Source organism: Galeopterus variegatus, unplaced genomic scaffold, assembly GCF_000696425.1.
Source record: "Galeopterus variegatus unplaced genomic scaffold, G_variegatus-3.0.2 Scaffold583, whole genome shotgun sequence".
Taxonomy (NCBI): domain Eukaryota; kingdom Metazoa; phylum Chordata; class Mammalia; order Dermoptera; family Cynocephalidae; genus Galeopterus; species Galeopterus variegatus.
In genome coordinates this window covers 483,284-495,020 of record NW_007726694.1, presented here as the reverse complement: position 1 = coordinate 495,020, position 11,737 = coordinate 483,284, and the positions used below count along the sequence as shown (strand labels likewise).

Genomic DNA, 11,737 nt, shown 5'->3' with positions numbered 1-11,737 from the left:
GGGCTGGGGCAGTTTCGGGAGAGGTGGGAAAACCTGCTAAACAGGGTGGCCAAAGCCTGAACCGGTTGGACGGGGCGGACGCATCTCCCCCCAGCAACCTTGTCCCTCTCCTGGCCCACAGAACAGAGGCAGAAACCCCACAGAACAAAACATTTTATTACACTGTGACAGAAAATGAGGAAGGGGTGGGAGTGTGATAGTGGAGAGCCCTGGGGGGTGGGGGATGCAGCGGAGCCTTCCTGGCTGTGACTGCCAGTCCAGGCCAGGTTGGGTCTGGCCAAGGGCACAGAGCTCAATCTTGGGCAAAGAGGAAGAGAGGAGGCCAGACAGCCGCCTTCCATTCCCCTTCACCCACCCCCATGGCCTTAAATAAACAAAACGCAACTCTTTACAGCACACACTATACAGGGAAGTCCTCCCTCCCAGCCCTGGACTGTGCAGAGCGTAAGGGGCAGCTCTGGAGGACAGGGTTGGGGCCTCTAGCTTCTGACACCACCCCAGATCCCCTCCCAGCACGTTGGGTAGGGGCAGGCAGCTCTGAACAGAGAACAAAACTCCAACTTCCTGTGAACTCCTAGGTAGGCAGGTCCATCTGTGTATGGTACTCCGGCTCAAGGGTTTTCTGCTCCTCCCATACCCTTGAGCTTTCTCAGAAACAACTGTCCTGAGCTTAGCTGAGATTCCTCCAAGGGGGCTAAAGCCCTGGCCTCTGGGGCAGAGTGGGCCTGGGAAACAGGCAGGAGAAGTCTGGTCCCAAAGTTGTCCCCAGCCTAGGCCTGTCTCGACAAACAGAAATCAGGGCCAGGTGAGAGCAGGTGAGAGCTAGCGAGAGCCCCAGGCTCAGAGGGGTCGGGTTGTGTGATTATAGACCAGGTGCTCCGTGTCCTCAGTGGTGGAGACGGTGGAGCTGGCAGGGGTGGAGGGTGGGTGGTGGTGGCGGTGGTGTCTGCGGAAGCCCTTTTTCTGGTTCTTGAAGAAGCAGTAACCCAGGATGGCTACCACCACCACAATGCAGGTGGCCAGAAGTACTGCAATGGCTACCTCCACAGAGCCTGGGAGGAGGAGGGGCGGAATGAGAAGCTCCCAGGGCTGCCAGTTCTGATGCCCACCCCCACTATATCAAAGGGACTGAGTCCAGTGGATGCCACGTGTGGGAGGACATGCGCACCCAACTCAGACCTCCAGGAGCACACGAATAGCTGGACAGCTCCATCTGGGAGCTCAAAGGGACTGTGGTGGGATTCAAGTTCGGACTGGAGGTTGCTCTACTTACAGGTAGCTTGGGAAAGGCCTGGGATTCTGATGGCAGACACCTGGTACATACTTTACTATCCTGCTCTCCCTTACCCATGGCATGCATTGGAGGTTGCTCTACTTACAGGTAGCTTGGGAAAGGCCTGGGATTCTGATGGCAGACACCTGGCACATACTTTACTATCCTGCTCTCCCTTACCCATGGCATGCATTGCTATCTGATTGTGGCACTCTGTCCCTATAGGCCACCTCAGAATCCCTCTCAACATACCTTTAGGCAGTCAAAACCAACCATGTGGAGTTGATTCCTTAAGTTGACACCTATGCATCAACTGTGGTGACAAGACAGACCAAGGCTTACCTGCATTGGGAATGGAGCTTTCTCGCCGCAGACCAAACACATCCTTCTCTGCAAAATGATTAGGAGAGAGACCGGTCAGCACTAAGGGCTGAGACTCAGCTGCTCCCCGGTGCCCCAGAACACTCACTGCCATCCTCTCCCACCCCACTCCAGGCTCTCTGAGGAGGGAGGTGTGATCCGCCTTGGGACAAAGCAGAGAATGCTAGCTAAGAATTTCCCCTTCACACCCATGCCCCACCGCCCAGCCCCACTCACTGGAGATGCCACGACAGGACTCGAGACACTCCTGCTCTTCCTCGAAGTTGTTCCTGTTGCCATCACAACCGCCATAGGTGAAGCGTGCACAGCGTTCACTGAAGGGGTTGTAGTACCAGCGTGGGATGCTCTCCTGGCAGAGTCCCGTGTCTGGCAGGTCCACGCAGTGCACTGGAGGCAAGGAGCAAGCCAAGGGGCCAGTAAGTCCATGGCGCCCCCATAACACCACCCACCACCAGGCTCCACGTGGCTGCTGCCCACCACTTCCTACTGCGCCTCATACTAAAGCCAGCTGTGGCTCAGTGAGGGCCTGAGAGGCCTCCCAGACATATGGCCCATTTGCAGTGTTGCCAGAAGCAAGGAAGACATATCCTGGACAATAACCTTAGGCACACAGTAAACTCCACTAACTCACAGTTAGTGATTTTTCAATTTTCTTTCAACTTTTCTGACTGTGTCAAGGCCTCAGTTTTCTTTTTATTTTTTTCCTTTTTGTCTTTTTTCGTGATCGGTAACGGGATTGCAACCCTCAGTGTCGCGCCCGCACCGCACTCAACCAGTGAGCGGACCGGTCTCTATATGGGATTCGAACCCTCGGCGGGAGCGCCACCGCACTCCCAAGCGCCGCACTCTACCGAGTGCGCCACCGGGCGGGCCCAAGGCCTCAGTTTTCTAACACTGGGTAGTTTATCCTTTTTAACAAAGAGGATGCACCTCAGGGGCTGACACTTGGCAGGCAACAATGTTCAGCTAATATTTATTTATTTATTTATTTTTTTAAAGATGACCGGTAAGGGGATCTCAACCCTTGGCTTGATGTTGTCAGCACCACGCTCAGCCAGTGAGCAAACCGGCCATCCCTATATGGGATCCGAACCCGCGGCCTTGGTGTTATCAGCACCGCACTCTACCGAGTGAGCCACGGGCCGGCCCATCAGCTAATATTTATTAACATTATCTTATTTATCTTATTATTATTTTTTAAGCTGGCCAGTACAGGGATCAAACCCTGGACCTTAGCGTTACCAGCATCGTGCTCTAACCAACTGAGATAATTGTATTCTATTTATTTTTATCGTTATTTTCAATTTGTGGCAATAGTGGTTTCCCATTTACGGTAGTGATATGAAATTTCCTTTTTAATCCATTAACTTAAAAAAGTAACTGAGTAAGTAATATCTCAGTGATATGTTGTGGGCACGGCCAAAGTTATAAAGATGTTCAGAGAATGACGCTTGGAAAACCCAGAGCCACAGAAGTGAGCCCAGGAGACAGCTAGGGCATGGCCGCTCATCTGGAGGGCTGGAAGCCCACCCTGGCTCTTTGTGCCCGTAGCCTCTGGCACTGCTGGGTGGAATAGGTAAGGATGGCAGTGCCAGCATCTGCCCTGACCCAGGGGACCTGGGAAGGATCTCACCTTTGTCACTGGGGAAAGGGATGCTCTGGAACTCATCAAAGCCATTGGTGTCTGCAGAAATGAAAGATCAGAGGCTGGGACCCAACAAGGGTCTCTGCAGGGCAGAGCTGTCAGGACCTCCCTGTATGCTTCCACCCCCTCTTCATCCCCTAGGCCTCACACTTTTCACAGGTGACTTCGTCCGAGGCATCAGGGCAGTCGGGAGTGTTGTCACATTCCAGGAAGCTGTCGATGCAGCAGCCATTACTGCAGCGGAACTGGGTGGAGTGACAGATGCCAGAGCACACTAGGTGGGGGTGGGATGGGGTGGGAGTGAGGTCAGACTCAAGCCCACAGCAAGTGCCAAGGGTCCATCATCTACCTGCCCTCTCCACCCCGACACAGCATCATGACATATCCCCTATTCCCTTTCCACCAACCCCAAATCCTCCTGCATGGAAACTGGGCAGATCCTGACTGAAGAATGCTGGGTTGGAAGGGGTGGGGTGTGTGTGGTCCTTCCACATACTATGAGGGGAGGAATGGGTTGGGTACGTCAGGGGTATGGACATTTTATGGGCTGGAGACCTGGCAGAGTGAGGGAAATAGGGAAATGAGTACAGCCCACCTGGATGGTGCCTTTTCATCAAGGGTCCTGGGAGAGAGAGAACAGAGAAGTGAGAGGAGGCATGGCCAGGCTCCAGCAGTGAGATGATGGGGGGAAATGGGGGCTCCCATCACTCACCTCCCCGACTATGAAGAGACCACCCACCCTGGGGGAAAGTCACCTGAACCCCAGAGCTGCCTCTCAAAGGCCCACCTTGCACATCTCGGCAGGCTAGCATGCATTCTTCTTCCCGAAGATAGTTGTTCTTATTGCCCAAGCAACCTCCATAAACAAAACGCTTGCAGATCTGTTCTTTGGGGTCATAATACCAGCGGGGGAAGGAACCTCGGCAGCGGCCCACCTTATTGGATGCGAGGCAATAGTCTAGGGGGAGGACAGCTTGTGAGGGCGCCTGTGGGGCCAGTTAGGAGAGGGGGCTGGCTCCAGGAGCCACCTCCCCACCCCCTGCCTTACCTTCTGTCTGCTTGGCAGACAGCACAGTGACTGTAATGTTGGCTGTGTTCTCTGGCTGGTCTGAGCCATTCACTGTCACCTGGAACAGGTAGGTGCCTTCCTTGAGTCCCCAGAATTCCACGTGGTCCGGATCTCTCCTCTATACACAGGAATGGCCATTAGGCTTGGGTACCTCCTGATGCCCTGAGCTGCCCCGAGCTGCCCCAGGCCCTCCCAGCCATATACCCCACCCTGGGAGAGCAGAGGAACTTGGTATTAAATGCATCCTCAAAAAACTAAAAAATAAAATTAAAATAAATGCATTCTCAGCTCTCTATCCCACCCCATCTGGAGCCCATGGTTGGCCTGTAGCCCCAGAAGGGGGCACCTGAGAGGTTGAGGAGGGGGTCAGGGAGCCAGCCTGGTGTCTCACCTCTACTCTGATGTCTGTGTCACCCTGCAGTAGGTGCCAATCTGTGCTGTCCACATCCTTCAGCACCATGGGTTCCTGGGGCTGTACCTTCAAGTTTATGCCTGGCCCGGTCTTGGGGATCCGGGACCCTGCAGAAAAGGTGAGGTAAGGTCAACTCTCAGTGAAGGATGAGGTCTCTCCTGGTGGTGGCAGTATGGGCCACACCTAGACCAACTTGAGGCTAGGCAGCCTGCAAGGGATGTGGGCAAGAGCTCACAACAAAACCAGCTTTTAGGGCCTGGCCGGTTAGATCAGTAGGTTAGAGCATGGTGCTGATAAAAGCAAGATCCATCGTTTGATCCCTGCCCAGCAAAAAAAAAAAAAAAAAAAAGGGAAAAAACCTAGCTTCTAGCTCTCTATTCAGAAACATTATGTCTTTGGTATATTGAAGACATGTTTATGTTGTAAAAGCCACTTTCTGAACCATATTACTGAACAGCATGTGCCATCTGATCTCATTTAGGAATACATATGTCTATGTATATATACACACTGTATATACTTGAGGGGGTGGGATTGTTCCTATTTTCTGCAATAAGCAGATACTTATGCTAATTGCTTTAAAAAGATAATGTAAGGGGCGGCCCATGGCTCACTTGAGAAAGTGTGGTGCTGACAACACCAAGGCCACAGGTTCGGATCCTTATTTGGGGATGGCCAGGTTGCTCACTTGGGAGAGCGTGGTGCTGGCAACACCAAGTCAAGGGTTAAGATCCCCTTACCGGTCATCTTTAAAAAGAAAAAAAAAAACGATAACACAACAATTTTTTAAAAAGCCAAATAAGAAAATATGTGATTAGGTTGTTTAAGAGGAAACCGGATCTGAATATTTAGGTTGGCTCTTTTACCACTGTCTGTTGGCATTTGGGTTGTCAGGCTTTCTGACTAGAGTTCTTTCAAGGGTATCTTGGAGCAATTTGAGAGTGCAATATCATTTTCCACTTGGACTCAGAGATCTAGGAGGAGCTTACAACTGTGACTAGACCACTGATGGACCCTCCACAAAGGCTTAACCCTCACCTGACCTTGGAGTTGTCTCCAAAGCCCATTGAAGGAAATTCCCAGGAAGATTCCGCAGTCTCTCAACCCATTTCAGAAATGTTTTTTTTTTTTTTTAATTATTTATTTATTTATTTATTTATTTATTTTTAAAAGATGACCGGTAAGGGGATCTTAACCCTTGACTTGGTGTTGTCAGCACCACGCTCAGCCAGTGAGCGAACCGGCCATCCCTATGTGGGATCCGAACCCGGGGCCTTGGTGTTATTAGCACCGCACTCTACCGAGTGAGCCACGGGCCGGCCCCCATTTCAGAAATGTTGATAAAGAACCTTAATAGCTTGACTCTCAACCCTGCTACCAAATTCCCTCCCCCGCTACAGGAAGGTCCACCCCAACAGCAGGACAGAAGAGAAAAGATCTTACGGGAGAAAATCAGCAAGGGCTTGCCCTACAGCAGGAGAGGAGTAAGGACATTGTTATCTGTGCAGAAAAGAAAATGGTAAAGCTGAGACACCTCTTACTCAGCAGATATTCCTGGAAGCTTGAAAGAGAACTAACAGACACTGAGCTTAAGGGAGTTCAGAGTGGATCAAGCAACAAACTATTTAGATTTTGCTGCAGTTACTGTGTATATCAGTTAGGATCCTTCTGAGAATGCAAGAATAGGGAATTATGACAGAGTTGATTTAGCCGTAAACCTTATTCTTGTATTATTTTTTCTTGCTGGTAATTTTATGCTATAGGGTAAGAAAGCTACTCTGTGCTAGGATAGACTGTATGCCAATAATTTTGATAACCATATGTATGAGGTCTGTGATGTCTTTTTCTTCTTACATCTCTTCCTTCCCACCTTGATACCAGTAATTTATAAGGAATCTGTATAGACTGTTTTTTTTTTTTTTTTTTTAAAGATGACCGGTAAGGGGGTCTTAACCCTTGATTTGGTGTTGTCAGCACCATGCTCAACCAGTGAGTGAACCGGCCATCCCTATATGGGATCCGAACCCGTGGCCTTGGTGTTCTCAGCACCGCACTCTCCCGAGTGAGCCACGGGCCGGCCCTGTATAGACTGTTTTTGATTTGACCCAAAGAAGCACCAATAGGTCTTAAGATTTCCTATGTGTTTTAGAAGGCTGAAGGCAGTGAAATGAAACCCAACATCAAAAATTGGAAGCAAGGGGCCGGCCCGTGGCTCACTCCGGAGAGTGCAGTGCTGATAACACCAAAAAAAAAAAAAAAAGATGACCGGTAAGGGGATCTTAACCCTTGACTTGGTGTTGTCAGCACCACGCTCACCCAGTGAGCAACCGGCCACCCCTATATGGGATCCGAACCCGTAGCCTTGGTGTTATCAGCACCACACTCTCCCGAGTGAGCCACAGGCCGGCCCAGAGGTGTGATTTTGATTGCTTTCATAGTCTTTTGTTTTGTTTTTCTCACTTTGGTAAGACATGTACATGATATAAAATCCAAAAGGTACAAAAGGGGGCCGGCCCGGTGGCACACTGCTACAGTGCGCTGCTTGGAAGCCTGGCGGCGCTCCCGCTGAGGGTTCGGATCCCACATACAGACGGGTTCCTGCTCACTGGCTGAGCGAGGTGCGGGAGCAACACTGAGGTTTGCGATCCCGTTGCCGGTCCCGGTCCGGTACGGGCGCGACACTGAGGGTTGTGATCCGTTGCCGGACACGAAAAAAGACAAAAAGGAAAAAAAAAAAAAACTATAAAAATAAATAAATAAATAAAATAAAAAAAAAATAAACAAAAGGTACAAAAGGGTAGTGAAACTTAAGCCTCTTCTTCTCCTTAACCCCCCAGGTTCTTCACCCCAAAGGCATCCACTTTTACCTATGTATGTGAGTGTGAATATCAAGATATAGTACTTGAATTCACAAGCATGTAAGTTCTGGTAAAAGTTTTCAGAATCAAAATGTTTGGGAAAAACCCTGACAAACAGCTGGGAAAGGCAATGAAGGGAGGGTCCTCATGCACAAATGCCTGATAACAAGAGCTATCACAAAGGACTCTGAAAAACCAGAACCTTGCACAAAGTCCATCACGACCTTACTCAAAAAATACTTCACCAGCCAGCGCAAAAAAAGAAAGAAAAACTTCTGTGAGGACATCTGCCAGGCAACTGTCTGTCCAATCTTAGACTGGCATCACCCTTGGTATTGATCCTTGTAGGCAAGGATAATTATCCCAAAACACTTATGTAATCTTCCATCATTTTTCCTTTAAAACTCTTTCTAGGGCCGGCCCGTGGCTCACTCAGGAGAGTGTGGTGCTGATAACACCAAGGCCATGGGTTCGGATCCTACATAGGGATGGCTGGTTTGCTCACTGGCTGAGCATGGTGCTGACAACACCAAGCCAAGAGTTAAGATCCCTCTACCGGTCATCTTTTAAAAAATTTAAAAAAACCCTTTTTTCCTTTACCTCCCTGAACACGCACATTATTCACTATGGCACGCGCATTCCCCCATTGCAATGTTCTATTCCCAATTAAACTCATCATACTCTTTAAAGACTTCTCTGTTTGTTATTTAGGTTAACATTTTTTATCTTGTTTTCCCCTTAATATATGTTGGAAATTCCATAGCAACACATAAAATGTTTCCTTCCTTTTTGCTGTTGCTGTTGTTGTATACTATTCATTGTGTGAAAGCACCATAATTTTTGCTTTATTTAACCAGTCCTCACTAGTTCCTTGTTGATTTAGATTGATTATCTTTCTTTCTACTAAAAACTAAACCATACTGCCTCAGGGTTTATTATTATTATTATTAAAACAGCATCACAGTATTCAATTCTAGCATCAGGCTGGCCGGTTAGCTCATCTAGTTTAGAGTGTGATGCTGATCCCTATACTGGTCAGCTGCTGAAAAACAAAAAATAAAACAATTACAGTATGTATTCACAGACATTAAGATTGTTTCCAATTTCTCCTTATTATAAACAGTGCTACAGTGAATAACTGGCTGGTAAGTTGTTTTATACACGTATAAGTATAGCCACAAGATGGACTCCTACAAATGGAATTGTGTCAAAGGTTACGTGCATCTACAGTTTTGATAGATATTACCAAACTAACCTCCACAGAGGCTCTACAGAGGGTTATTTCAAGTGTAAGAGTGAATGCAAAGGAATAAGAGAAGGTAAAGAGACAAGAACAGGGTTAGCTCAGTTGGCTAGAGTGCAGCTTTATAACACCAAGGTCATGGGTTCAGATCCCCGTACCAGCCAGCCAACAGCCTGGAAATAAAAAAAGAGATAACAGCTGGCAAGGGCTGAGTCACAGGCATTCCTCTTTGATGAGGCAGAGAGAGCAGAGCCAACGGGGGACTCAGAAAAGGTGCTCACATCACAGAGGGGAGAAGACCCAGACACACAGTGACAACAAACGGGATGGGAGGGAAGAGGTCTCACAGAGAAACATGTCAAATGGTACAGAGGCCTACAAAAATGAGTAAAGGGGAACTGGGTTCCAGGGATTTAGGGGAAATAAGACAGGAAGAGAAGGAACAGAAAGTGACTGTCTGGAAGCAACTTTCAGCCCAGAGGCTTGGCTGGCAGTCAGGAGAGGACCCTGAGAGACAAAGCCATTGTGGTAGTGAGCCAGCATGATCCTGTTTCTCTCTCCTTGCATTTTGCACAGCTGTCTGAAAAGGGTGAAGAAGACAGGCTACTTAGCAGTCTACCTAGCAGAGAGGCTAGCCCCACAGGCCCCCAGGGTGGAAGTGGCAGGCAGAGTGATGTATCTGACCTTGGGCTGAATCAGGAATGTCCCACCCCCACACAACTACATGACTGTCCTCTCCAAGCCCTAGTCCCCAGGACCAAGGGACAGATGCCCTGCCCTACCACTCCCTTCTTCCCACCCCCAAGAGAGCAAAGGGCTAGAGTGGTAATAAAAGCAGTCCTCCCCAGCTGCCAGGCCTCAGGCTATCTCCAGGAAAAACGCAGACTCCACCTCCTAAGCCACTCCTCCACCGGAAAGAGGAGGGGCGGCAGAAGAGGAGAGGAAGAAGCTGCTCAGCCTCCTGCTGCAGGAATCTGGACTGGACTGGTCTGGCCACGGGCAGGGAAGGGGGAACAAACAAACCCACTGGGGAAGATTTTTCTATCTAGCACATGAATCAAAGGTTTAGAAGCCCTAAGCACCTGCCCCACCTAGTCTGTCTCACTCTATCCTAGCTTCTAGGAGACCCTTAGAAGCTTTACCCTGCCCTTACCCACCTCTAATCTCTCCAGCTGGACTCAGCTGAGAATGGACCCTTTCATACATACACACAAGCTTCCCCACTTCCCAGAGCACTGCAGCACCCTAAAAATAGCCTAGAATGGCCTGGAGCTCACACTCAATCCAAGCCCTATCCAGTTCCCTAAATGCCCCAAGAAATCCCCACTCCACTCTATCTTGTGCCAGACATGCCATCCTGAGGGCAGCCTAGAATGGCCTGGAGCTCACACTCAATCCAAGCCCTATCCAGTTCCCTAAATGCCCCAGGAAATCCCCACTCCACTCTATCTTGTGCCAGACATGCCATCCTGAGGGTTTCCAGATGAGGAAGGCTGGTCCTAAGACCATGTGGCCCAAGTGCAGCTCAGCTCCCCAACCAGATTCCAGAGTTTCAGGCTCTGGTTCTGGAGTGGGACTCCCACGGGGCCTCTGTTGGAGCAGGAAGGGCACGGGTAACTTAGGTCAATAAGAGTCATCACCACCTACACTATCTGCTACTTCCTTGTGGAACAGGCTCCAGCCCTGGACCACTGGGACTCAGTGGCCCAGCATGAGCCACAGATGTGTCCCCCTCTCACAGCCCCTTCCACTAATCTCCATTTCGCTTCTCTTTGGAGAGCCAGAAGAGCTGGAAGGACAAGGAGAAGAGGACCCTTCATATGGGAGAGACTATCCCAGGAAAAGGTTGGAGAGGAAAGTCCCTTTCTCCACTTTCCAGAATTGAGACCACCCCCAGACTCGGTCCGAGCCCAGTCCTGCCCCTTGCACTCCCCTGTCTCCAGTTCTGTTATTTGCTGGGCTGTCTTGGGTCAGAGTGCTAGGTTTCTACCAGAAGGCGGTCTCTGTGAAAAACAGCACAGGACTTTTGGAGGTCCCCCTGAGTTGAGTGTCATTTATGAGCACTGTTATCCTGGACAAATTATTTAACATGGGAGTCTTGGTTTCTTAATCTAAAAAGTGGGATAGCTGGCTGCTTAGCTCAGTTGGTTAGAGCCTGGTGCTGATAACACCAAGGTCCAGGTGTTTGATCCTTGCACCGGCCAGCAAAAATAAATACATAAATAAAGTGAGATAACTACTAATAGCACCCTTTTCTGAGGTTGCTGTCACGAGGCCTGAGTGAGAGGATACACACGGCACAGCAATCAGTAAAGTGCTAGCAAAGGTTATGAGTGGTGACCGAGCCCCACTTGGACAGAACAGCAGGTAGAGAGACCGGGGAAGGCTCTGGATAGGCCCTGATCCCCGCTGACTGTTCAGTCCATGAGGAAAGAGGAGCCCTGGCCCCCGACTTTGCCCTTATCCCTGGCAGTAAACAAGGGTTGGCTACCACATCCTAAGCAGGGAGAGCCCTGCCTGGCTCTCGCGCGCGGGCACACGCACATTACCTGCCTGGAGGCCGAGCGAGCACAGGAGCCACAGAGCGACAGCAGGGATGTGGGTCCAGGCGAGGCGGGCGCCGGCCATCGTCCTCCCAGGGGGGTCACCTTCACAGTGCGGTCCTCTGGGTTCCAAGGGTGCTTGTGACCTGAGAGCGGGGAGGGGACGGAGCGGGAGACACACCTGATCAGCCGGGGAGACTTCGAGGGAGGCAGGCCGGCTGGGAGTAAGTGGCGGGGAGCGCAGCGCGGAGGGGCGCGGAGGTCCGGCCCTCCCCGCACACGCGCGCGGCCGGCGCCCGACCGGCGGGGCGGC

At 50.3% G+C, this 11,737-nt stretch overlaps 1 protein-coding gene across 1 annotated transcript; it reads right to left on the bottom strand.

Moving 5' to 3' along the window:
• Window positions 1–135: 135 nt before the first annotated feature.
• On the bottom strand, window positions 136–11,604 carry SPINT1 (serine peptidase inhibitor, Kunitz type 1). The gene is made up of 10 exons (XM_008570249.1): window positions 11,431–11,604; window positions 4,760–4,887; window positions 4,348–4,486; window positions 4,087–4,257; window positions 3,895–3,921; window positions 3,448–3,573; window positions 3,288–3,338; window positions 1,871–2,041; window positions 1,616–1,663; window positions 136–1,052 (listed from the first exon to the last, which is right to left on the bottom strand). The coding sequence occupies exons 1-10, from the start codon at window positions 11,507–11,509 to the stop codon at window positions 841–843; spliced, it is 1,152 nt and encodes a 383-aa protein (XP_008568471.1). The 5' UTR covers window positions 11,510–11,604; the 3' UTR covers window positions 136–840.
• Between the last annotated feature and the right edge of the window lie 133 nt (window positions 11,605–11,737).

Bases quoted from the DNA above. Each gene is read 5' to 3' on its own strand.
- SPINT1 (XM_008570249.1), bottom strand. From the start codon at position 11,509: ATGGCCGGCGCCCGCCTCGCCTGGACCCACATCCCTGCTGTCGCTCTG. The intron at 4,888-11,430 runs GTAATGTGCGTG...CCTTTTCTGCAG, and splicing joins CTCGCTCGGCCTCCAGGCAG to GGTCCCGGATCCCCAAGACC. The intron at 1,664-1,870 runs GTGAGTGGGGCT...ATCATTTTGCAG, and splicing joins GTCCTGTCGTGGCATCTCCA to AGAAGGATGTGTTTGGTCTG.